Source organism: Hypomesus transpacificus, chromosome 10 (genome assembly GCF_021917145.1).
Source record: "Hypomesus transpacificus isolate Combined female chromosome 10, fHypTra1, whole genome shotgun sequence".
Classification (NCBI taxonomy): domain Eukaryota; kingdom Metazoa; phylum Chordata; class Actinopteri; order Osmeriformes; family Osmeridae; genus Hypomesus; species Hypomesus transpacificus.
In genome coordinates this window covers 6,517,545-6,542,056 of record NC_061069.1, presented here as the reverse complement: position 1 = coordinate 6,542,056, position 24,512 = coordinate 6,517,545, and the positions used below count along the sequence as shown (strand labels likewise).

The window sequence follows — 24,512 nt, the reverse complement described above, 5'->3', positions numbered from 1 at the left end:
TTGAATAAGACTTGGCAGAATCACCAGAAGCAATTTTGTCTGTATGGGAAATTACTAAATACTGTGCTTATATATATTTGAGGAGCAAAAACCATGACACCTATTTGGAAACAAACATATTCCCCTTTTCTAATGAAGAAACCTTTATACTATATAGTGAGTAAGAAAATAGGCCAGCTTTTGAATACTTTGGGTGCTTAGCCACTTAAGCTTGTGCAGTGGCTGTTTGTACAAAGGAGGGAATGTCACAACAAAGTGAAGAAATGGCCATGTTGTTACAGAGGAAGAAATCATGTTTGGCCAGACAGACAAGGGATATTGCAGGCAGGAAACTGACTGCACTCATGGCCTTATGAATAGGCCGATTAAAGTCCAGTAATATTGTTAAAGCAGGAGCACCTCAATATCAAAAGGCCCACTTTCTGAAGTTATGTTCCCCATGCCACTGCAGCCATAGATATGCTTCTGTAAAAACACTGAACAAGATTTCAGTTTTAAAAGGTCGCAAAAACAAAAACAAACAAAAAAGTCCCTTAAAAATATTCATAGTTTATATGTTGCATGATAATAGACCGCACAAAAATATCCAACAGCAGCTAGTCTCTCCATACACTGTCTTCAGTTCAGGGTCATCACCAAAAGCACCTGGTGCCTTCAAAGGTTTGAATAGTGATTCAACATGCAACACAGCAGTCCATGAGACCATTTAAAAATAAAAAGTCTAGATTTAGTTTAAGAATCACAAACAGTAACACATGGGACAAGGCTGAAATAGAAGAATATTACAGTAGCAGACTGGGGCAGTGTTCCATTCGTTCGTCAACAGCCAGGCCCATTCAAACTCTGTTCCTTTTTGACCTTACTATTGTTGGAAACATTTTGAGAAAAAAGTCCAGTGGAAGAATGTATGCTATTCTTCACTGTGGGGAAACATCCAAACTGTCACCATTCTTCCATCCCATTTGAAAACAGCTGTATTTAGACTGATACATTAAGTTGGGAAAGCAAGATCTGTTACCACTAAATACTGTCAGGTCTGTAAATACTCAAAATGATTTTGTCCTACTCATAAACATACTATTTTAATCTATTGCAAAATGAAATTCAAGCAGATAAGACAGGTTTCATATGGAGCTACACAAATAATAAAGGTAATTCAGACATTTTCACTGTTATACACTACCTTTTCATGAATAAAACACAAATTAGTGTGATTAGAAAGCCTTGGACATACAAGTTTCCCACACTGAGATCATTCCTTCACCAGTAAAACAATAGGTTTTAACTTGATGACTACTCCCTTCCCTTCAGTCCCCCTCCACTTTCAGATTGGTATAATTTGTAACAGCTGGCCGTTCTGAGAAAAAAAAGAAGAAGATTCTGTCTTTTACGGCATTTGAGAAAGCCTACGAGGAACATGACAAGCACCCTGGGGGCCAGAGAAAGAGCCTTCTTGGCTTTCCCACACTGCTGTGCTTCATCTCATCTCTGGGACATACAAACCTCTTCCTGTGTGCTGGCCCACGCTATGATTTGGCCAGAACATAAGGTCTAGGACAAGAAAGGACACACAGATGAAGACATTCAAGACATCTGTTGATGCATACTGTTGCCTTTTCTTCCTGAAAGCTATTCAATTCTGGAAAGTTACTTTTAAAACAAAGCTCCATACCTTTATGTTTAGACTTTAATGATAAGGACTAAAAAAAACAAGCTTGGTATGGGAATGTCACCTTTTATAACGGAATTTCACAATTTCAGTTTGAGCATCCCTATGATAAACAAGCACAGCTGTTACTGTCTTGGTGGGTCACAGTCTTACTGGAGTCACTGACCTGGGTTAATAAACTACTTTCTGACCAGATATGTTGGAAGTACAGACTATACTGTAGGTGCAACACCAAGTTTCCTCACAGGGAGCAAACAGTATGATACTGAGTTTACGGGGTTTGCTTTCTGGGTGAATGATAAGGCATGGTAACAATCTGAGCAGTGTTGGGGACACATTAGTAATTTACAGAACAGCTTTCCTTCCTACTTGGGAATCGGAACAAATGCCTTTTAAGTACACCGAAATAGAGGCCTCAAGGGTATGTCTCTTCATTGTTCACATTCTTCTGCGACTGACACTTCAGGGTTTAACTTCAGAGTCTCCTTCAGATTGCCACATGAATATTCAGTCCTCTAAGCACTGTTAATGTTTAAACGTCTGCTTTATGTAACATGTCTACTTTCTTTCATCTCTCCACATCAACTATCTTTGCAGCCAACAATCTCTTCTTGAAGCAGTGCTGTAATATCAAGTTAGGGCATGCCTTCTTCATGCCCAAACCAGCCCTTCAAGGGCATACAGAGATGAAAGTCATCAAAGTCCTGAGTATATACCAGCAAAAACGTATATCTTACTACAAACATAGCCCATGTGCAAACACTGTAGCCACAAGCTTGAAATCGCCATGACTGAATCAAAGCTGCATCTTGTGCTTGAATATAAGGCTATGAGGAGACCATGCCAACAGTTCAACACAAAATGATCAAAATATATAAATAATAATAACCTACTACTGTACATATTATCATTTTGCTTTGTATCTGAAATTGATTTTTTTTTTGTGTTAAGTGGAAAACAAATGCAGTAACTTCATGCCTCTAGAGTGATAATGGAAGACAAGTAGGAGTCACTCCATGTCAAATGTTCCAGCCTCTCTATATCAGAGCCGAGAAGACAGACTGAACCATTCATATTTTCCTTAAATGGGATGCAATCCAATGTTCTGTCTAGACGTATACATTATGCAATGCCCATAATGTAACATATGAGCAGAGTGTAGATTACCAAATGTCCAAACCAAAATCTTAGAGGAGCATGGAAGATTTGCAGAATTAAACCCAATACAAGCAGGCATATCATTAGTTTTATAATTTAGGAATTTGGGTGTCAAAAGTTATGATGATACAGACAGAGAACAACACTAACTGAAATTGCTTTGACTTAACCTTAAAGATATGACCGAATAGATTGTGTAGGCTAGCATGATACCAGTTTATTCCCTTACTTAGACTATATGGTTTTACTTGCTATGACTAAACTCCTTAGGAATGTCAAGTCCTACTAAAACAGAGGGGCTGGGTACCTAGAGCTATATCCCATTGGCGTCTTATAATTAACAAATCTGAAATAATGTAAATGCAGTCGTTAAAAAAGTTTCCTTGCGAGGGGTGTGTTATACGAGTCACTTAAACATAAGTTAATTTCGCATGCTTGACACAATGACTGTCTATCAAATGTATTATTGTTATTTGTCAAAAAGCAAAACAGTTCAGAGGTGGTCAACAAGAAACCGCAGCTCAGGCACATCAGTTGGCTTATTGCAAAACTGCACATCGAAAAACAATCAGCCCTCCCCTTGAAAACCAAAGGGCCGCATTACTAAAGTCACCCACATCCACATCCATATTTGAACATTGGAGCCTACTACTTTACATACTATACTTGGGAGACTTTACGAGTTAAACAGATTATGCGACTGTTATGTCAGTTACCTAAAACATTGTAGCCTAGATATTATGAAATGTAGGCTATGACTTGAGTCGAACGTTGCTAGTCTCTCATTATCCATGCAAAACAAAACGTGTGACCAAGACTCAAATGGTCCAAACATTGTGCGTGCAATAGGATACTTACCAAGATGAAGAGTTAAATTGATAGAGTTAGGGTACTGGATGCCCGCTAACATAGTTTGACTTTGCCACCAGGTGGTGGCATGTTGGTTGTTGTAATCGGTGAGATATACAGCGCTGTGGTGTTGACTACGATCCCGGGCATCGCAGATGTGGCACGACTTGGTGACCCCCGTAACCCCTGTTTGTACGCAGTACTCTTCGGGTGGAGATCCACAAGTATTGGTAGCAACTACAGTCACATTGAAAGCAGCATTGACAAACTCTGGCATGCATCGCTGAGGCCGACCCGAATCATCAGTGCATTCATCCATAGCACCGTGGCTGCATACAGCCAAACAAGTCAATGAGATTACAACTTTGAAAAACGACCGCATTTTGAGTTGGGCTATTCTCTTAGACAACAGTGATCTTCAGCTAATGCTACACGTATCCCCCCAACACCTTCAAACTTTCAACTTTGTGGTAACAAACCAGTTACCGCGTTCTTGGTGAAACAAATACAACCATACGGAAAACAAGTTCACTCGCTGCTCCTTTCCAATAGCATTCGGTCAGTCCCAAAGTCTTCTCCTTTCTCTCGCGCACCCCTCTTTCTGTTTCCCAAACTTCCACGGTTTCAGTGCTTTGTGTCCACCGCCATGGATAAACTTCAGAAGAAAAAGAACTATATCCGACTACACCCTAGCAGCTACTGCGCAAGTCAAAGTTCCCTACGTCGACTTCCGTACTAAGGTGCTTTGATGATCTGCCGACTGTGTAAAAAGGTAGTTTGTTAGGCCTACATGTGCACCACCCAGAATTGACACAGGCGGGCGCAATTCATATGCAGAGAAATCGGATAGTATCAAAAAACGCTAGCTCACCATAACAAAAAAACAAACAAATAAAGTCAAAACGTTTGTGCACTTCTTTTGTCATTTATCTACTCAACTTTGTTATATTTGCAGTTGATGATGACTTGAAGTAATTGTGTAATAGTTTTGTTTTAGACTCAATAATTAATTAAGTTGAGAAAATTGTAACAAGAGTGGCCCTCATGGACTACGTCATGGAGGAGGAAACACTGAATTTAGAGCAGATAATGTTCCTGTGTGCTGAAGGATCAAAGGGCAAGGTTAAATATACTCTGTGGGGCAGGAGTCTGGTATGACTAAGAATAGAACGTGGATGTAGCTACCTTAAGGAACTAAAACACTCCATATCGTGCGTTTATGAGGTTTCGCAATTATTTGAAATAACTTTAAATTTCCCAATGGTAGGCCACATTTTATATGAAAGATACTAACTGGGATTATCAACTGCAAAAGTTGTAATTCGTTTTCTCACATTTAATAAGGACTAACAGTGCGTTCACACTGCTGCGACGCGAATCGCTTGCCATCGCTTGCCTTCCCACAGTTCACCACGCTCGGGGGCGTTTCAAGCAGATAAATGTAGAATGTAGTTCTCTAAAGTCACTATTGTAGTTGTCATGGCCAAGTGTGCAGACTTGGGTTTACGTAGTTGCAACATCGATCAAAATACAACTTGTATACAACATACAAAACTGTTTAATAGACATACACGTTGACATGTGTAAAAAACGTTTTACTATATTCCTCAATCTCTGCTAATCTGTCGATACGATAGGGAGTTCCAGCCGGGCTAGCTAGCTAGTTACCACACACAGAACGAAGTTACGTAATGTCACTAGACTGAATTAGAAAGTACAAGTACCAACAACTTCGGCAACCTTGCGCCATGCATTGTTTTTTTTTAAATGAACATCTCTGTACAAATACAGCTATGTATCGTACAGGACTGGGTAAGCAGCCACACAAACGATTAGTTTCTCCTTCACCTTGAAACCTAGAAAGCTAGAAATGTTTGCCATGGTTGCTACGTTAGGAGAAACAAGAAAACACTCCGATTGGCCATCGCATAGCGAAAATCGCTCCTCATTTGCATAAAGTTGAGAAAATCTCAACTCTGTTGCGTCGCTACCCACAATGCACCACGCAAGCGATTCGCCTGGCTTCATAGAAAATGAATGGAAAACATGTTGTCGCTCGCATCGCGTCGCTGCAGTGTGAACGCACTGTAAGGCAATTTCTATGGAAGTGTATAAGGCCTACTCTTTATTCAAACGTCAATGCATTTTTCAAACGGCAATTCAATGTGCAAATGATAATGCAATCCTCAATTAAGTTAGATTTTTTAAAATACAATTTTGAATAAAGCTTAGCCTCTTACATTGCATATCATATTGACAAGTTTTTTTCGACTCTTTATTCAAATGGAAATGTGTTTCTCAAATGGCAATTCAATTGGCAAAGTGCCAATACAAATCCACAATACAGTTTGTATTATTTTTAACAAATCTTGTTGTTGGATTGCATCATTTCTTATCAATAAACTATGAAGAACTTGGTATGGCATTTAACCTGGTATTCATCTCCACCTCGATTTGACAAACTTTACACTGGCAAAGCGAAGCAGGAAAATACAGATAGATTGAAGTATGTTTTGTCAACAATGCTTCTCATTAAGTTTGTAACAGTACTAGCCAGTCTTTTCAGTTTAGAGCGAGGCATTTCCTTTCCCGCCAATGAGAAAAAATAAAAATCATGATCTAAGCTCGTGTGACAGTTGACAACGAAATCGGTTATACTAGCACTAGTCGCGCATTTCGCCACAAGTATAAACGTTGATACTGTAGTCTAGGAAGCTCAGGCTAGATAAATTATCTTCAAAGCGTTTATAATTGTACTCATGACTCAGTCGTTATAATGGCTACATCAGCTCAATGTGACCATTTCGATGAAGAAACCGACCTGAAAGTGACCGTTACTCCCCCCGAAGCTCCATCCAACGACAGTCTACAAGCGGAGGACCCTAGAGTTGATCCCGAGTCACCATCAACGTCTAATAGTGTCACTCCTCAAATTGTCAGGAGTAAAGTTAGAAGTAAACAAGTGTCCCCCAGTCCTAACAAAGAACCAGAAGATGTGGAGGAATATGCTAAACTCTTGCCACAAATCTTCATCTCGAATAAGACCTACACATACGACGAGAGAGTCGACCTGTTCTGCGATCAGATGATTGGCCAGTGTTCGGTAAATAAATAAAAATGCTAGCCAGCAAGGTAGTCCAGACTAGATAGCTAGCAAGTCAATGAAATATGTAGATATAATTTAGATGTAATGATATGTGGTAAGCTGCTACATCATGATTTATTTTCTCACATTAGGCAGAAGACGCAGATGAAGCCATCAGCCTTTATATTTTAAAGAAACTTGCCACCAAAGTTTCCTGGACAGCAGTGTGGAAAACGGCTCCAGAACTCATATTAGAACACTGTGAAATTGGGGACCTACCTTTCGTTGGTGTGCTCATGCAGGTTCTGTACAGTAACCTGAGGACAAGTAGACATGTTTTCTTTTCAGTTTAATTATCATATTGTCTGTGTCACACCTTTTGTAAAAAGTTAAGCCGATGGGCAGGCTTAGTATTGGTGAACATCTCAATGAACTACTTATCCACTAACCCGTGCATTCTTTTTAGGTTGAGGCCACTCCATTTGATGGAAAAAGCATCCCTCTGAGAGTCTCAGTTTCTGTGGCCGAGCCATTTTCCTCAAATATTGCCAACTTGCCAAGGGAGCTAGTTGAAGATGTTTTGAGGGAACATGACTACTCTGTGCCAGTCTTGGATGTCTATCCTTTACAAGGGCTGGGGACTGATGTTGACTGCATAGCAGAGGCTCTGGAACATGCTCGGTAAACATGTCAATACATTTCATATTCGGTTCTCAGCATGAGTTAACACATGTCATATTTCCAGTCTCTGAGTATCCTTGAGAAAAAATAGTCTTCTAGACTGCATATTTGATTTCAACCTCTGTTTGATCTCTAGGTTTTTCTACGATTTCCTCTGGAGAGACTGGGATGACGAAGAGGAGGGTGATGACTATGCAGGGCTTATAGAAAAACGTATACAACTGTAAGGACTTTAAACATTTATTTGACATTATTAACCATGGTTATAACCCACACCCCCTTGCAATATCACTGTAAGTGCTGTAATAGTAATTGAAACAACGTTGAATTTTGTTGGGTCTATGCGGTGAACTTTGGCAGGTACTATGACATCCATGACGGAACCATTCCTGGTCCAATCAATGAGCGCTACCGAAAGACCTTGGAAGACTACAGGAGCAAACGGCTGGAGCTGACAAAGTTCCAGAGCAGTATTCAGGGGGAAACCCTACCAGGGGAGGCTGTGGAGTGCTGGAAGAAATACTATGAAATGTTGATGCTATGTGGGCTCCTAAAGTTCTGGGAAGATATGCGACTCAGGTGCCATTTCTTTTCAGTTTCATTACAGAACATTGCTAGGGCTTGGATGCAAGCCTTGGTTGTATATGTTCAATCTCATTGCTCAGCAGCCATGGACCGTTCTATCCGAGGATCTGCAAGCGCAGAAGGGGACAGAGGGCGTCTGGAAGACCTGTGACACACATTGTGGCCCAAATGATGACAACAGATATGGTTGGTCTGCTAGCGCAGATGTTAAGTATTTACATGACATACTTGTCAAGCGACAAGCAGAAATGTAATTGACTCTTTTTGAAAACAGCTTTACACTGAAACAAGAATAATTCAGCTTAGCTCTCATTTTGACTTTCTTTCTTTCTCTTGCACCCCTACATCACAGTTTAAGAATTTCTCCTCAGACGCGTTGATCCAGCAGCACGACTGTCTGTCAGTAGCCTTGGAATCCTGCTACTCTGGAGACGTAGTGGTGGTGTTCCCTGGGGAGTATCAGGCCCCTGCACTGTCATCCCTCACTGAGGACATAGTCATCAAAGGTAATACATTAAATGTACATTTGTATTTTAATATCCTAAATCAATGTAGTTTGTGTGTACTGCCCTGTAATTGGAATGAACTGCCCTTTCAACATTTTTACTTACATAATTTCTACTCTTTACCATTTCTGGGTGAGAATGACTTAGTGATGTGAAAGCATTAATATATGTGTTATCATGCAGGTGAAGGAGAGAGGCAGGAGGTGGTGTTCTTCTCAGACCCGTCACACAACAACTTTGTGGCCTCCAAAGCCACAAAGGTGACCCTCTGTAACCTGACGCTGATGCAGCAAGGGACCTGTGATGGGATTGTGGTGGTGGAGGCAGGACAGATGACGCTGGAGAACTGCGTGTTGAAATGCGATGGCACAGGAGTGTGCGTTCTAACTGGCGCTTGTCTGATCATGAAGAACTGTGAAATATCAGGTGCCCAGGTAATGGTTTAGTCTGCATATAAACTTGATAATTGTATCTAACATTGATTGGAATGAATTGTAATCTGGGTTGTTGAACCAGGGAGACTTGTAACTGTGATTCATGTCAGCACTGACACATTTACTGCATGATGATGTAATCAGGGGCCAGGTGTGGAGCTGTTCCCAGGGAGCGTTGCGGAGCTGCATGGGAACAAAATTCATAACTGCAGCAACCAGGCAGCCAAAGGCTCAATGGGTGCCATTAATCTCAAGGTATTTGACATCTGAACTATTCAATGGGATTTTTGTTGTTAGCGTTGCATTAGAGTACATGCTGTACATATAATACAATCACATAATCTACACTTCCCAAACCCAGGTATATTATAGTTACAGACTAATATGTTTTCTATGACCAGGTACTTCCTAAGCCCCAGCTAAAGATGTCTGACAACCACATCCATGACAATCTAGGCTACGGGGTGTCCATCCTTGTGCCTGATCACCATTACCAAGCCAGTGAAGAGGGCCTTGAAAAGACCGCCAGTGGGGACCAACTGGAGTCACACCATTTGTCCAAGGCCTTGCAGGAGCTCAGTCTGGAGATGAACACCAACAAATTTGAGTCCAATACAATGGGGAATGTAGGCTTGCAGCGCAAGATGTGGCTCAGTTCTTAGAAAGTCATTACATTCCTTCAGATGTACAGAACACCTCATTTGCATTTTAAGTGTTGTCTAATTGGATGTCTTGTGTAAGTACTTCAGCTGATGCGGTATATTTCTTAGTTAAATGAAGTGCTCATCAGTGCATCTTATTCACTGATAACACATTTTATGAAGGGTTCATTGAGAGCAATGGTTCAAGACAAGTTATGCTCTCAAGCATTCAGTGTATGGTGTTTTTATATTGAGCATTTCAATAAAAAGTATTCAATCAAAATGTTAAATTCATTATACACACACATTCTTTTTTTGTGCTAATTTCTATATTTTTTGTTCTGTAGACATTGTTGAAAAATGGGACAAAACAAGGCTTACAACAATAAATGAGTGCCCCAAAACATTGACAAACATATCTCAAGAAGGGTTAAAAATAACACGACATCAACAAAAAATGTATTACAAGGGTAATACCCACATACTTGTCATCACATGACCCAGGGACTGCGGTTAAAGATGTCGGCTGGCTAAAATCAGCACTTACTGAGTGCTGATTTTACCTTTTCCAAGTTTACCACATGGTAATATTGTAAACCCTATAAGACCACAACAAAATGTACTCATCGATTGAGGTGTTCTAGTACCCACCCCTGTATCCACCCCTGTTTCCACCATAACCACCTCCACCATAACCCCCTCCTCGATAACCGCCAGAACCACCACCACCACCTCTGTATCCACTACTTCCACCCCTATAACCCCCTCCTCCATAACCTCCCCCTCCTCCATAACCTCCACCTCCCCTGTAGCCTCCACCTCCCCTGTAGCCTCCACCTCCTCTGTAGCCTCCACCTCCTCTGTAGCCTCCACTTCCTCCTTGATAACCACCTCCATCAAAACGACCCATCTTGGGAGGACGGGGGCCATCACCAAAACTAGAAAAATGAAAAACAGAAAACTTATTTTAAAAGCATTTCTTAATTGACATCAATATACTTTTTAAAACATTTTGTTTTCCTTTCCTTTTATCCTAAGCGCTATATGTTTATAGAAGACACACAAAACATCCATTATTGCCATCACAAATGATTTTTATCTAACTAAATCTTCCCTTTCTCAGTGAGCTGTGAAGACTGGTCATGTGTTCGACCACTCGTGAAGATTAGGCAGGAGTTGCTTACTAACCGTTGGTTGTTGGCCATGAGGTTAAGCCCTGTCGCAGAAGGCTTGGAGATCTGACGGATGAGGTTGAGCAGCCGCTCATTGGTGGGGTCCAGCTGTCGGATATACTCTGGGTCCTTGGTTACTTCAACAACCAGGCCCTCCATAGCAGCCCTCAGAGCCGCAATGCTCCCCGCCACCTCATGAGGAACCTTTAGTTTGATCCTACAAAAACAAGTATTCATTGATTGATCTTTTTCCCTTTGCCTAGTCACAGAGAATAAATGATCTTGGCTACTAGTTAACTGCTTGACCTCGCCATGGTCATGCTGAAAATTTAGGGCAAGATTAAAGCACTAAAGGTCAAATATGCGGTGAAAACTGTTCATTACAGTATGCACCACTAGGAAGACGCTCACCAATCATCCAGTTCAATGATTTCCCCGTTTGATGTGATCTTCTTGGAGCCAAACAGGATCAACTGCAGAGGGCTGACTAGTGTCATTCCTTTGGCCGAAATGGCTCGAGTTCGGATCTGTGGGAAAAGAGAACTGGAATTTAAACTGATATTGACTCATATTGGGAATGTTCTACTTTTACAAGTCTTGACATGAAAACGTAATACAGTGCCCTTGCCATTTAATCTTTTTGCGAATTGTTTAAATGAGACAAATCCAGATTTCCCCACCTTTTCGCTAAAGACAAAGAAAGGCGAGGGGTAGGTCATGTCATGGTTGCTAAAGGGACAGTTGACAGAGGACTTATGAATGAGGGCATTGCGCCCCTCGGTGGTGAGGATCTTCCTTTTTTCCTTGTGGTAGCAAACGTTGGGGTAGGAGCCAAACGTCAGCAAGGAGATGACCACGTCCAGGTTGTTGTCTGGTCCAACGTTGTTGAACATCTGGGTCATCAAACATTCTGCGGGGTGAAATGGACAAATGGCTTTGAAGGGAGGGGGGTGGGATATTTAGGTTTGAATCCAAAGACAGAATAGATGCGATCCGTTATTACCTTCAGGGAAGCCAGAGTTGATGAGGATATCTTTCAGCTGTACCTTGGCCTCCCAGGTCATCCTCAGAGTACACATGTTGAGCTTTTTGTGGTCACAGAATCTGGTTTCTGCGTCTTCTCCGCCCATTCTGAAATTCAAGGACGAGGGCCAGACATCAATACCTTTACATAATGCAGAGTCACCATTTGGCAAAAGGTGGAAGACTTGAGAAAGTTACATACGAGTGAAATGTAAATTTGCCTGCCTTATGTGCACAACAAGAACTTGAGAGGACTGCAGCCAAAGTATTATTTATACAATCAGGTTTATCTAGTGCTAGTTCTTCAATGAGGTGCAGGAGGGGAAATACTGTATTTGAAATATACATGTCCAATTGACCCACCTAACATCGTCCCAGGCCTGGAAGACGGACAGCAGTGCCACATGATCAGAGAACCTGGTGCCTGCGTAGTTGCGGTGCACAAAAGCCAATCGTTTGCCCTCGCTGATGAAAGGCTCTGGGAAACAAGTGGCAGCTGAGATGGTGCACACTGCATCTCCAACACTACAGAACCACAAGGGAAAGCAATAGCATTTAACATCAAAATATTTCATTTTGTAAAAATATGAAATTTGTATGAGATTTCTCACTTACTTGAAAATGCATCCCATTATCATCATCTTCCCAAGCCTTGGCTCAATGGGCAGCTTCGCTAAGATACGTCCGAGTGGTGTTAGCTCATCGTTTAAGTCTAGAGCATCCAGTTCTTGAGGGAAGAATAACACCCACAAAGCCAGTTAAACTTAATCTTAAACCAATGTTATCTCAATTCAAAAGTTAGCAATGATTAGGGGTAATGTTCCAAAGTGACCTGCAGTAACAGTGGAATAATATACAGTAGTTTCAGTGGGGTTTAAGTCTAACGTGTATTTTGATAGGGTAGAAGGATTTACCCCTCAGCGTGTGTTCGGCTTCGATGACAGCATCAAGGGGTGGGGGCTCGATGGCCTTGGACAGGAAGTGGCCGATAGCTCCCAGCCTCAGTAGCTTGATGCTAAGGGCCACCTCATGAAGAGGGGTGCGGAAGATCTCTGGAGTCATATGGGTTTCAAGTCTTGAAGACAGAAACAAAAAAAGGGGTCACAATTCCCATCAATAGAACGTCCTAAACAGTGGAGCGGGAAGCAAGGAAGTCAAATTGGATGTGTACTTGTTAAAGCGTGCAAGACTGCAGATGTGGAAGCAGAATCCAGGGCGAACGCGTCCCGCCCGCCCCTTCCTCTGCTCCAGGTTGGTCTTGGAGGCCCACACGGTGGCGTAGTTGGTCATGTTGTTGTGGGATGTGAACAGCTTCACTTTCTGCCTACATGGAGGAACAAAACATTACTTTAGTATAAAGTAATTATTTTTCATCTATATTTCACAATAAATATTTATAATTATAATTATTCTTTTGAGGACTGAGACATTTGATAAGACATGAAATGAAGGCTACTTACTTGCAGGAGTCGATGACATATACAACATCGTTGATTGTGATACTGGTTTCGGCAATGTTGGTAGACAGGATCACCTGCAAAATGTCAAATGCGTTATCAAACAACTGCAATCATTAAAGCTGTATGCAATCATTACATGAAAACCACCTACAAAGTTGTCAACTACAAGCTTCCTGTTTGTTTATTCCGGTGTGATGCTCTGAGACTGACCTTCCTGACATCATCAGGCACAGGCTCAAACACCCTCCGCTGCTCCTCTCTGGGGATCTGAGAGTGGAGGGGCAGAATCCTGTACCGCTGGTTCCCTGGGGAGAACAACCAAATACTGTGAAACAAGTCACTAGAGAGACGTCAATGTTAAAATGTTAAAACTGACAGGAAACTACCGTTTTTTTTAGTTTTTTTCTTCTACTCTGGCTCTAAGGCAGACTTAAGTCTCCGCTAACTACTTGAGGAAGATACCAATCCAATTCTGTGTAATACTCACTGAAGTGAGGGTTCATTTCCAGGTGTCTCTGCATGGAGAAGATGAGGTTCCAGCCAGGCAGGAAAACCAGCACAGCTCCAGCCACCTGCAGGGTCTCTATGTACTTGAGCAGAGACTCCACAAGTTCAAAGGAAGTCTCCTTCTCACTCATCAGGGCCATGGAGCGCTTGGTCTCAGGGGTGTATTCGGGCCCACAGATGACATTGCAGTTTGTCTGTAATAGAAGGTGGACAAAGATTGGTTAGGCCGGATTGGCATTTTATTTTATTTTTTACAGTGGATGTTCATCAGTACTCAAGATTGAAATACATTCAAATGTTATTTGTATAGCCGTTTTTATAAGCAATTCACAGAGGGCTTCATAGATGCCTGAAAAGAAGATATCACACCTCATCCTCTCCACCTTCGTCATCCTTTTCTTTCTTCTTTCTATCCATGGGTGGAATAAATTTGGTCATCTGAATGCAATCTTCCAGAAAGTACTCTGAAATAAAATAATAAAACAGAACATCAATTGCAACGTTTTGAAGCAGCCGCCAATTAGTATGGATGCAGTAAATGCGTTACTGTTGTTGTTGTTGTGTGAAACAACTCTTACCTTGTACAGGGAATGTCCGTCCGAAGATCTCAATGACAGGGCAGTTAAAGAAGTATTCGCTGAACATGGTGGTGTCAATGGTGGCAGACATGAGGATTATCCGTACCTCTGGGTAGGCCTGGATCACGTCCCTCAGAACCACCATCAGGAAGTCAGTCTGGCAAGAACAGAACACACACTTTGAAATATGAAGACACCTGCTGAATGTCCCTTTATTCAATTTCCTTCTTTCACAGTTAAGTCTGTGCAAGTAAAAAACTAAACGTTATAAGTGGGTAAAATGCTTCTCTGTGAGCAAGAAGCCAGGAAGTGGGTGGAACTCCTGCTCGAACCATATGTTCTATAAAAAGATATATTCATAGTATATTGGTATATTAAAATCTGGCCACAGGAACTTACGTTGATGTCTCTCTCATGGATCTCATCAACAATCACATGGCTGATTCCTCGGATGCCTGCCTCTAGCTTACGAAGTAATACACCTGAAAATGGAGGGAACATTTTCGTCATTTTTAGAAGACTTACAAAGGGGGCCTGGCTATTATGACCGACTCTTATAATGGCCGGTGGGACACTTACCGACAGTGCAGAAAAGAACACTAGCGTGTGGACGAGGAAGGATGGACTCAAAGCGGACACTGTAGCCACAGCTGTTCCCCACGTCCTCCCCTCTCTCGTAAGACACACGCTCAGCCACAGACACAGCACTAATGCGCCTCGGCTGAGGACAAAATAAGGCCACAATGTCCATTTTGTTTGGATTTGTGTGACAATGGCGAAGGAAGAATTTATCTGAAGTACATTTTCAAAGAGATGTCAATTGTACTTCCTTGTTTTGTCGGTCGTACCTGAGTTACAACGATGTTGCAGTTGGATGCCTGCTTGTTCTTGATGAACTGGTCCAGGATGTACTGGGGCACCTGGGTGGTCTTGCCACAGCCGGTCGCCCCACGGATAATGACCACTGGGTTGCGCTCAATGACGGACAAAATTTCGGACTCAAACTTCTTCACTGGAAGGCCATCTCGCTCTGCAATGATCTGGAAAATTACATATTTAAATATATTTCAAAGAGGTGGCTGAGCGGTGGGGAATCGGGCTAGTAATCTGAAGGTCGCCAGTTTGATTCCCGGCTGAGCCAAATGACGTTGTGTCCTTGGGCAAGGCACTTCACCCTACTTGCCTCGGATTGTCCCTGTACTTACTGCAAGTCGCTCTGGATAAGAGCGTCTGCTAAATGACTAAATGTAATGTAAATGTATATTGAAAACAATATATATTATATGTACAAAAAATATATATATGTTAACATAATGGCTGATGACAGGAAGTGTTTCCACAACAGCATACCTTCTGTAGGTTGACATCTTGCTCCAGCTGCTGGGTCAGCTGATAGTGAAGGTCTGAGCTGATCTGCTCTGGTGTGCACTGGAGGGGAGAAGTGAGACATGTCAAGAGAAAGAGGGAGAATCAACTGTAACCAATCAGGCCACGAAAAGGAAAGACGATAAAAGAAGAAGGAATAACCAAGCCGTCGGTAAAGAAAAACAAGATGGAGAGATACTCACAAATGCAAGCGGCCCTTCATCAATGTTGCTGCTGGTCCAGGGGTTCCAGTTAATCTGGGGGGGGGACCAGGGTACCACCCCTGCTGTACTCTGCCTCTGAGAAGGCTCAAACATTGCCATCTTCCCCTGGATTAGAGACACGGGTGGACTTGTGGAAGCCTGAGGCTGAGGGAGATAAGGGAGACTTGCTGTGTTTGACTTGGCACACAAATATACACTCTCCGCCCACTTCATTAGGTACGTCTACTCAACTACTATGTAAGGCAAATATCTAATCAGCCAATCACATGGCGCACACTATGCTTTTAGGAGAAATAGGCAGTTCTGAAGGCAAATGTGAGTGCATATATTTTTTCATGAATTGTTCTATACTGGGGTACTTACGGCTGGAGGAATTTCAACACCCATCTCTTGGACCAAGCTCCGCAACTGATTCTGCAAATCGTCCTGAACATTAACCTCAATGGCCTCCAACTGCAGAGAAACCCCCCCAAAAAGTCAAGCAATGAAGAACTGGAATTATATCAATAATAAACCAAATTCTCATTTCAAACCATGTCGAGATCACCTTTAGACAGAAATTAGTTATTATTAACTTACAATTTCTCCCTCTTTTTTCTTTGCTATCCCACTGTAGGTCTCAATCACACCCAGATGGTACAGCTGGCGGACAATCGATAGGGCACAGGACTGGGCCGCAAGTTTCTTATTTGAACCATGCTCTCGGGCTATGACTTCTAAAGGACAAAATTGTACATGGCAATTTTAAAAGTTGAATTAGAAATGCCACTATGTTTAATAGCAATGAGTATATAGACCAACATGTCTCGTACTTACTTCTACCCAGCTGCCTCACAAACAACTGCATCTCTGCTATAAAGCTCCTGGATAGAGAGAAAATAAGACAGACCATCTACCCAAGTTCACTGTAGAATGTCTGGGGAAAGACTTTGATTTTGATTGATAATTGGACCAACTGACCTCTTCACTAAGCAGCCTACAGAGCACTCTGACGAAAAACCCCATGGATACCCATATGTTTTTCAGTCAGACTTTTAAACAAGAATCAAGACTTTCACTTCTGGTCCATAGACAGCCTCAGTCCTACAGTGGAACAGTGACACCAAAAATCACAACCAGGAAATCCTTTGCTACCATGCGACAACTTTAGTGCATCCTAAACGATGTTGCATGTCTCGACAAGTAGGGTTGGGATCTCTGGCGTCACCGTTGTCCACGTTGTTTACTCTTAAGAACACTTCAGCTTAGTTTGAATGGGTTCAGTATTGTCTTTGTGAGGCACTGTTTCAGTAATAACTCACAAAAACAAAACAGAAGGGTTCTCTCGAGATCACTCTGGTGTTTCCAGCACACCCGTAGGGGTCTCATGTCTCATCTCTGTAGCATTCCTCTGTGCCCATTTTGCCTCTGAACCATGGGAGGCTGTGCATTTAGCTGCTCTGCACCCAGACTCTGGAACGCACCCCCTCCCCAAACAGATCTATTGCGAACTGCCGATAACCTTTAAACTTTTCTATGCTTCCCAGTGTATTTGTTAAATCTGTCCACTGATTTCAGATTTATTTTTAACCTCCACAGTTTTTAATTCACCTATATAGGCCCATTTTAGGTAAGAGGTCCATGACAAGGCCCCAAATGAAATGTATTATTATCATTTAGTAGTCCATTATTACAGTCTATAGTAGCAGTCCAGAAGAAAAACATACAGACCCCACATCTAGGTGTGTATATGATTGCCATAAATATCTTCTAGGATTATATGAATAAATAATTGAATACTAGGTGTGTGTGGTCCAGGGGATGTTGCATTCCCTGCTTCTATCCTGACCTGTTGTGGTCAGGCCCCACTTGGGTATATTTGTAATCAGTTTGGTTCTTCTCCTTCTGAAAGAACTGGTTCAGACGGGCCTTGGCGTTCTCAAGGGTCCAGTTTCCATGGAGACCTGCGTTCAGATCAACCTCCTCAGACTCCAAAGTCTAGTTGGAACAAAACAAACAAAGAGTGATTTAATTCTTGGATCTAGTTGACTCTTTAGTACAACTTACATATTTACCAGGCCAATATACATTAATAAATACCCCTGGTGATGAATATATTCTGTCAATGCTTCACTTACCCAGTGAAGATTAACACAAACGACTGATGCTAGTGCCGTGTTCATTGGTGGTAAACAGTAGTGCAGTGCAATGAGAGTACAGAACTTGTTCTTTCAGTCAGTGATGTGTCACCATGGGCCTTGAGCCCATTTTCAATTGGAGTTGGAGGCCTTACCGCCTGTGCTTCCATCTCATCTCTTTTAGAGTAGTACTCCTTCAGGTTGGCTCCACGGTCCCACGGAGCCCCTCCGGCTCCACCACCACACTGGGTATGTTCTCCACCTCCAGAGTATCCCAAACCAGTCACGCCAGGGACTGGTCCTGAGTGATTTGCTAACACAAAGGTATAGTTTTACAACAGAACCATGAGTCTCACATATATCACATTTTCTAAAGACCACTAATTGTTCAAAGATGTTTAAGACGGTTATCCATCCAACCTTGCTCAGTTTTCACAACCAGATGAGGTGGTAAAGGTCCACTGGGAGGAAGACTTCCAAAGCTATCAGCACTAGCTCCACCACCATCCGGCCCACTGTAGTCAGGAACACTTGCCTATGGTAAGAGGAAAACCCAATGAAAACACTGAAATAAAAAAAGTTGAGCTCTTTCGCCAAAAGTTCAATAACTTTGTGGTATCAGAATTTTGTAGATAAAAACGGTGTTCTAACCCCCAGTGCTGGGACCTCTGCACCATTCATTTCACCAACTCGGACAAGGTAGTTGACAAAGTCTCTGGCAGCATTGGATTGGGCATCCTTTTTATTGCTGGAATTGCCCATTCCAGTGTAACTAAAGCCATCAACACGGACCTGAGAAATAGGAGGTAATTTTTTAAATCAATTGACATGCAAATGAAATGGTAATATCATTCTCCAGTTGCAGATAATAGAGTTTTGCAATAATCAAAGTAAGACGACTCACTTCACACAAAAACTTCTGCCTGTTTTTGTTTCCAGCTGCTTTAACTTCATAGTCAGGAGTTAGTTTCTTCTTACCACACCAGGCATAAAGGAAGTTTTTTATGTCCGCCATTGTGGATTAATATGACCCCCTGTGGAAAGATTTTTTTGTAAGTGAACCCAAATATCGAGACTTCATTGGCCAATGTTGTTCTTAGTGCCTATAAAAAGGTCGCCTATGTAGTGTTTAACTACCAATAGCTAAAATGGTTAGCTACATAAAAGCTTTGCGACAGAATAACAGACAGGTCATGCTACTTGCGAACTATAAAACATTGCAAACCCTAATTCCTGCTTTACAAACATTTCTGAAAAAGTAGTTTGGCCAGCAAGGAACATTCTTGATAAACGGCACGCTAAAGTTTAGTTAGATAAGCCTATAGCGACCAGGATGGCAATGACAGCTAACCCTGGTTTAGCTTGCTTGTCGCATCCCATGTACGCAAAATCTTAAGCTAGCAATCCAAATAACTTAATGGAAACCAAAAACGAAAACAAACTGATGCTCAATTCACATATCCTACTCACTCCTGGTCCACAAAGGCTTGGAAATCAACCAGTCAGATATATTTTGTGAACAGGATCGTGAACTAGTGTGTTTAGTGGTGCGGATAGACCATGAACCCAGTGGCTATCTAGCGCTAGCTATATCCACTTCCGGTGTTGTGCCCTCAGATGCACCCCCCACCTGGAAAAGCACCACCTCGCGGCAGCGCGCTACCTACTACTTCAGCACATTTTGATGGTTTTATGGAAGGTTAGGCATTTCTTGACAAGACACAATACAGCCCTGCCCTGAAATCCACCCCCCATGTAATTTATGTTCTATAGCCCAGGGTCAAAAGATTCTCAGTGTACATTGAGGGGACTAGTATGAGTGACCAGAATGATCCCATGGTCAGTGTTGTACTAAAATCATCCTGTTTTTTTAGCTTTGAAGGCTGTCAAGATTATACTTTTTATATACCAAATCTTTTTCCTACCTTCAGTTTATGATGTCTAATTGCATAAATCATTATCTTAACTATTTAAGTATATAACAGCACAAGGGAATGTACATAGACTACCCATCTGTGGACAAACCTACAACAAAACCAATTACAATATGGCAATCAAATCTAACTATGCTTTATTTATGTATCATTCATGTTACATACATAGTATGTAGATGCCACATTCAACAAGAGCAGCATTATACACTATCCATGTTTTACAGTTCTTACATATTCATCCATTGGTAATGAGCCTGTACTAATTTGAAACACACACACACACAATTACAGGCAGCTTTTATTATCAACATTCAACCACTGACAATTATGCAATATGTTTGACATGGACCAGTTCATTCAAAGTTCCTGTGCAACAAAAAAGTCTGTGCCTGTGTGGAGTGTTGCTCCGATTGTGACAGTGAGAAACAGCAGACTCTTTTTAACAGTAGTTATCAATATGACATTGAACATTGTTCAAAGTCAGGAGGGCAGTCAAATCTTCTCATGAGGCCATGACGGTTTGACAGTATAGGAATAAATTAAAAAAACAATGATGTGGCTATAGGCTCACACTGCACAGTCCCGATTTCTTTAAAAACCAGCTAATCAAAACAAATGCAACTTGTATATGACAAAAAAAAACTGAAGTTTAAAAAACTATAAAAAATTTGATTAGAAAACGGAGTGCATAAAATATTATTTTTGCCCTTCCACTCCTGTGATGACTTCAATACATTTGTAACTAACTGCTTACTATGTGCTTATCTGAAACAAACCCACTTTATATGTACAACCTTTCCATAAATCTTCTCTTCATTTGACAATACTTTTTACCTATAATTCATCTGTTTTTGTCTGTATATTGGAATTATGTCATTTGTAACACATATTCACTATATTATGACAACAGTTGACCTGCTGCTCCCATCCTTCTAGAATAATCTCTGTACACAACCAAGATACAAGGTATATACATTAATATATCTAGACATTCTTTGTAGATTTATATGGTCCAATTACAGAGCTCCTTCACGCATGTTTGTTGATAAGACAGGAGCATGACACCCCCTGCAATGAACAGCATGGCAGTCTGACTGACAATCAACAGCTGCTGTTTTTGAATTCTCCATTCTCAGTGATGGACAGTTTGGTGGGGTTGGTTGGTGATAGGCCGTTGCGCATATTCTGCATGCTGTAGCGCTCCTTCACTTGAGTGAGGGCGCTCATGAGTCGAGAGTTGGCTGCATCCAGTGAGCTTATCCTCTTCTCCTGGAGAGAAAAAAATAGAAAAGGCGAGATAGGACATGAGTAAATTAGAAAGTTGTGTAAAATAATCTTAAGGGATAGGCAAAGGGCAGCATGGTGAAGTCGACTAATTGACATAGGGGGCTGAACCAAGTCTGAAAAAAAGTGTTTCAGTTGTACAGGCACCAAAATATAAACATATATATAAAAAATATATACAAAAAACAAGCTTTGGAGCATTCTTTTGATTCAGGTTATATAAAAGACAAATGATAAAAAACAGATTTTGAAACGTAAGACCAAAGTACCCGTCAACAGTGACATGGCTTTCATCTGCAAACTACTGTAGACCGGAAACATTCTGGACAGCTAACACATAACAAATTTGATTTCTAAAGCGAAAATGATTGCTGTCCCTAAACCGCTAAATACTGTATGTTATATTTGATATATTTGTAATGAAGACATTGCAAACATTTTGACTACGTTTTTCAACATAGATTTTTCAAGCCAATGGGGGCAACCTTCTACTGTAGAGCCTGGTCATGGCACTGTTCTGTCAAAACCGAGGTGAAATTTGGGTGGGGGCGGTAGCTAAATTGGGAGGAGGGCAGGGTGAGAGGAAGCAGCCAAAGCTGGAGGCTAACAAAAAGTTTTGTAAAGAGCGCAACCTACAAACACACATTCCTGAGAAACAGGGAGAAGACCGAAAAGCCTAATTGGTAAACATTTCCCTTAAGAGGCTTCCATCTTTAACACAATAGAATAACCCTTTTTATGTAAAAGAGATGACTCTTTGATAAAAAGTGAATACAAGTATTCAAAGGATACATGTGGTAACAATTGCATAGGGCAACTAAATCCTAAAAGCACAGAAAAGGAAAAAAACAACCAAACAAAACTTTCTAAACTATTTGATAACATTTGTAATCATAGATCTATGTGTAATGCCCAGCTGTTTTTCAGTCTGTGCTTGATCTGTCCTTTACAGTGTTAACGCTTGTTACAGTGTTAAGCATAACAAGAATGCGTGTCGAATGTAGTTGCGCTCAGCATTCAACCAAGGCTTGCCATGTTCCAAAACCACAAGTTACCCTGGTTTACTTGCCTGCTTGGATTACCCCACTTCCTTTACTGACCTGGAAATTCAACATAGCGGAACACAACGGTAATGAGCAAGTCAAAATGTCAGTCATGGCTCAAGAACGAAGCGGAACACTATTGTAGTATTTTGGATCAAAACAGTAGAGGGAAGGGTTTCTACTGTCAACTTGTATGAAAATAAGGAGAAATGAGATGCAGATAAAACTCAGGTTATCATTTTTTTTTTTTTTGGGGGGGGGGGGGGGGGGGGGGGGGGGCACTTCTACCTTTATCATTTAGTTTTGTGCCAGTATAAAGAGACAGGAAAGGCAGGGGAGTGAGAGAGACGGGAGGACATGCAGTAAAGGGTCCAGGCTGGATTCCAACCCAGACCGCCACACTTATCAGATGAAAATGTGTATTAAAGTCAGTAGGAATATAGAATTCATTGTACATTATGAAACAATTAATTGTTTTTAAAAATGCATTTTTTCCTGGCCAGCATTTCTCTACATGTACAACAATCAGGCAGCTAACATGGCAAATGTCCCCAGACCAAAAAGTTGACAGGGTGTGCAATCACTCAAGAGATCAAATGTTACGTGCCTCTAGCAAGGAGGGTTAATGAAATTTCTATGACTTCTGCAAAAGGGGAGTGGGGGGGGGGGAAATATCCATAGAAACACTCCCAGCGACCTTGAACATGGACCCATGATGTGCCCTACCTGCTGTCTCTGTTTTTGGTCATGTGTACACATGTATCATTATACCTAATTATACTTTACCTGTGCATCGATTATCTTCTGTTTAGCATCTATGACCGCCTGCATCTCTGCATGGTCTCTCTTTAGCTCCTCCTCCACAGCCATTAGTCTGGGGAGTGGAAGCAGAAGCAGTTAACGGTCAATTCTAATTCAGTTCCCATTCTGCAGTATCCTACATTTACATTAATTTTACAGACAGAACTTTGATCATGCAGAGCACTGTGCTTCTCAACACAAAAATATAAATGTGACTCCTACTTGCTTGTTCCAAAACTGATAGGCTTCAGTTCAATGTACTCAAGCCTATCAAAGTCAAAAGGATTGCACACATCCAATATGGCCTCTCTGACTCCAGTAAAGCAGCACTGCGGTCAATCTGGGCGCGCGACGCCTTGGACGGTACCTGCATATGATGCTCTTCATCTGGCTGTCCTTCTCCTCCTGCTGCCGCCGCAGACGCTCCTCACTGTCCTCCAGCCGAGACTTGTACTCCAGCAGCAGCTTCTGCATCTGCTGCTCCTGGGCCAGCAGGCGCCGCTCGTACTCCTCCAGGCGCCGGCCCGACACACGCAGACGCTCCTTCAGCTTGGAGATCTCCTGCTCGTACTAGGGGGGAGGAGGAGAGGGGGAGGAGGAGAGGAGGGGTGGGGGAGAGGAGGAGGAGGAGAAGAGGAGTGGGGGAGGAGGAGAGGAGGATGAGAGGAGTGGGGGAGCAAGAGAGGAGTAGTGGGGGAAGAGGAGAGGAGGAGTGGGGGAGGTGTGAGCTGAGAATGTACTGGATAACAGCAGGACTGGGACTGAGAAAGAAACATGCTTGTAATATATTTTTGCTATGTTTTAACCTGTAGCAATGGCCACAATGATGATACACGCATTCATACTCACATATACACAAGTACTTAGGGGTGGGCTGTGTTAGCCAAGCTTAGGTCCATACCCAGGCGCACACTAGTACGCGTATTCATACTTGATTCTATGCTGTATCTATTTATTTGAAAGCACCTTGATTGACAACACTCTTCTACATTTTTGGTTTAATTATTAAATATCCTTCCATCCATTTTAGGATTTAACTGAACCTTAATTAGAATGAGATAACCTGTAAATCTGCGGATAATTTTGTAAATGTTTTTGGGGGTGGATAATTCTTCCTCTGAGCAATGAAATTGTGTCCCCTTGTTTCTCTTTACCTTCTCTGTGTGTTTGCTGTCCTCCCTGCCCTGGTCCCCTTCCTGCTCATCCTCGTATTGGCCGTTGTTCAGTACCCATGCTGCCGTTCTCTCTACTGGGGACATGGTGACTGGCTCTACCGGAGACTGAACCTGCGCCGACATACACGCATGCATACACACACATACACAGACACACACGCACACATGACCAGTTGAACAAATCTATCCTCCGGGCCAATGTGACCTTAACGGTTGATTTG

At 41.9% G+C, this 24,512-nt stretch overlaps 4 protein-coding genes across 8 annotated transcripts in view; 1 reads left to right on the top strand and 3 right to left on the bottom strand.

Moving 5' to 3' along the window:
* lamc1 (laminin, gamma 1) overlaps positions 1-4,410 on the bottom strand; it is a 36,445-nt gene extending 32,035 nt beyond the window's left edge. Inside the window, exon 1 of the mRNA XM_047027187.1 lies at positions 3,686-4,410. Coding sequence (XP_046883143.1) covers positions 3,686-4,058 — 373 coding nt within the window. The 5' untranslated portion in view covers positions 4,059-4,410. The remainder of the gene's footprint in view (positions 1-3,685) is intronic.
* A 2,042-nt stretch (positions 4,411-6,452) lies between these two features.
* On the top strand, positions 6,453-9,746 carry LOC124472318 (testicular spindle-associated protein SHCBP1L-like). Its single transcript, XM_047027094.1, has 10 exons — positions 6,453-6,779; positions 6,914-7,063; positions 7,228-7,442; positions 7,579-7,665; positions 7,803-8,021; positions 8,108-8,213; positions 8,380-8,533; positions 8,717-8,967; positions 9,112-9,222; positions 9,369-9,746. The coding sequence occupies exons 1-10, from the start codon at positions 6,453-6,455 to the stop codon at positions 9,627-9,629; spliced, it is 1,881 nt and encodes a 626-aa protein (XP_046883050.1). The 3' UTR covers positions 9,630-9,746.
* Positions 9,747-9,836: 90 nt separating this feature from the next.
* dhx9 (DEAH (Asp-Glu-Ala-His) box helicase 9) lies at positions 9,837-19,667 on the bottom strand. 2 transcript variants are annotated; one of them, XM_047028115.1, is made up of 28 exons: positions 19,525-19,667; positions 18,959-19,088; positions 18,706-18,846; positions 18,475-18,589; positions 18,210-18,367; positions 17,766-17,914; positions 16,754-16,800; positions 16,517-16,653; positions 16,301-16,390; positions 15,917-16,081; positions 15,699-15,776; positions 15,197-15,388; positions 14,928-15,069; positions 14,748-14,830; positions 14,349-14,505; positions 14,140-14,234; positions 13,751-13,964; positions 13,474-13,568; positions 13,264-13,337; positions 12,975-13,127; positions 12,718-12,878; positions 12,419-12,530; positions 12,167-12,328; positions 11,784-11,911; positions 11,461-11,690; positions 11,192-11,307; positions 10,797-10,997; positions 9,837-10,546 (listed from the first exon to the last, which is right to left on the bottom strand). In XM_047028115.1, exons 2-28 carry the CDS (start codon positions 19,067-19,069, stop codon positions 10,249-10,251), a joined length of 3,804 nt encoding a protein of 1,267 aa, XP_046884071.1. In that variant the 5' UTR covers positions 19,070-19,088; positions 19,525-19,667; the 3' UTR covers positions 9,837-10,248. The 2 variants fall into 2 exon arrangements, with proteins under 2 accessions (XP_046884071.1, XP_046884072.1); XM_047028116.1 differs by lacking the exons at positions 17,766-17,914; positions 18,210-18,367; positions 18,475-18,589; ... (1 more) ...; positions 18,959-19,088; positions 19,525-19,667 and adding an exon at positions 16,898-17,226.
* A 441-nt stretch (positions 19,668-20,108) lies between these two features.
* The window catches only part of rasal2 (RAS protein activator like 2), a 40,689-nt gene continuing 36,285 nt past the window's right edge, over positions 20,109-24,512 (bottom strand). For all 4 annotated transcript variants that reach the window (XM_047027233.1, XM_047027231.1, XM_047027232.1 and 1 more), the window contains 4 exons: positions 24,271-24,402; positions 23,484-23,686; positions 23,102-23,189; positions 20,109-21,257 (listed from right to left, as the gene is read on the bottom strand). In XM_047027233.1, coding sequence (XP_046883189.1) covers positions 21,090-21,257; positions 23,102-23,189; positions 23,484-23,686; positions 24,271-24,402 — 591 coding nt within the window. In that variant the 3' untranslated portion in view covers positions 20,109-21,089. The remainder of the gene's footprint in view (positions 21,258-23,101; positions 23,190-23,483; positions 23,687-24,270; positions 24,403-24,512) is intronic.

Bases quoted from the DNA above. Each gene is read 5' to 3' on its own strand.
- LOC124472318 (XM_047027094.1), top strand. From the start codon at position 6,453: ATGGCTACATCAGCTCAATGTGACCATTTCGATGAAGAAACCGACCTG. The intron at 8,214-8,379 runs GTTGGTCTGCTA...CCTACATCACAG, and splicing joins AAATGATGACAACAGATATG to TTTAAGAATTTCTCCTCAGA. The intron at 8,968-9,111 runs GTAATGGTTTAG...TGATGTAATCAG, and splicing joins GTGAAATATCAGGTGCCCAG to GGGCCAGGTGTGGAGCTGTT.
- dhx9 (XM_047028115.1), bottom strand. From the start codon at position 19,069: ATGGCGGACATAAAAAACTTCCTTTATGCCTGGTGTGGTAAGAAGAAA. The intron at 18,368-18,474 runs GTTGGATGGATA...CCTTTGTGTTAG, and splicing joins GGTTGTGAAAACTGAGCAAG to CAAATCACTCAGGACCAGTC. The intron at 15,777-15,916 runs GTGAGTATCTCT...TCTCCCCTCCAG, and splicing joins ATGAAGGGCCGCTTGCATTT to TGCACACCAGAGCAGATCAG.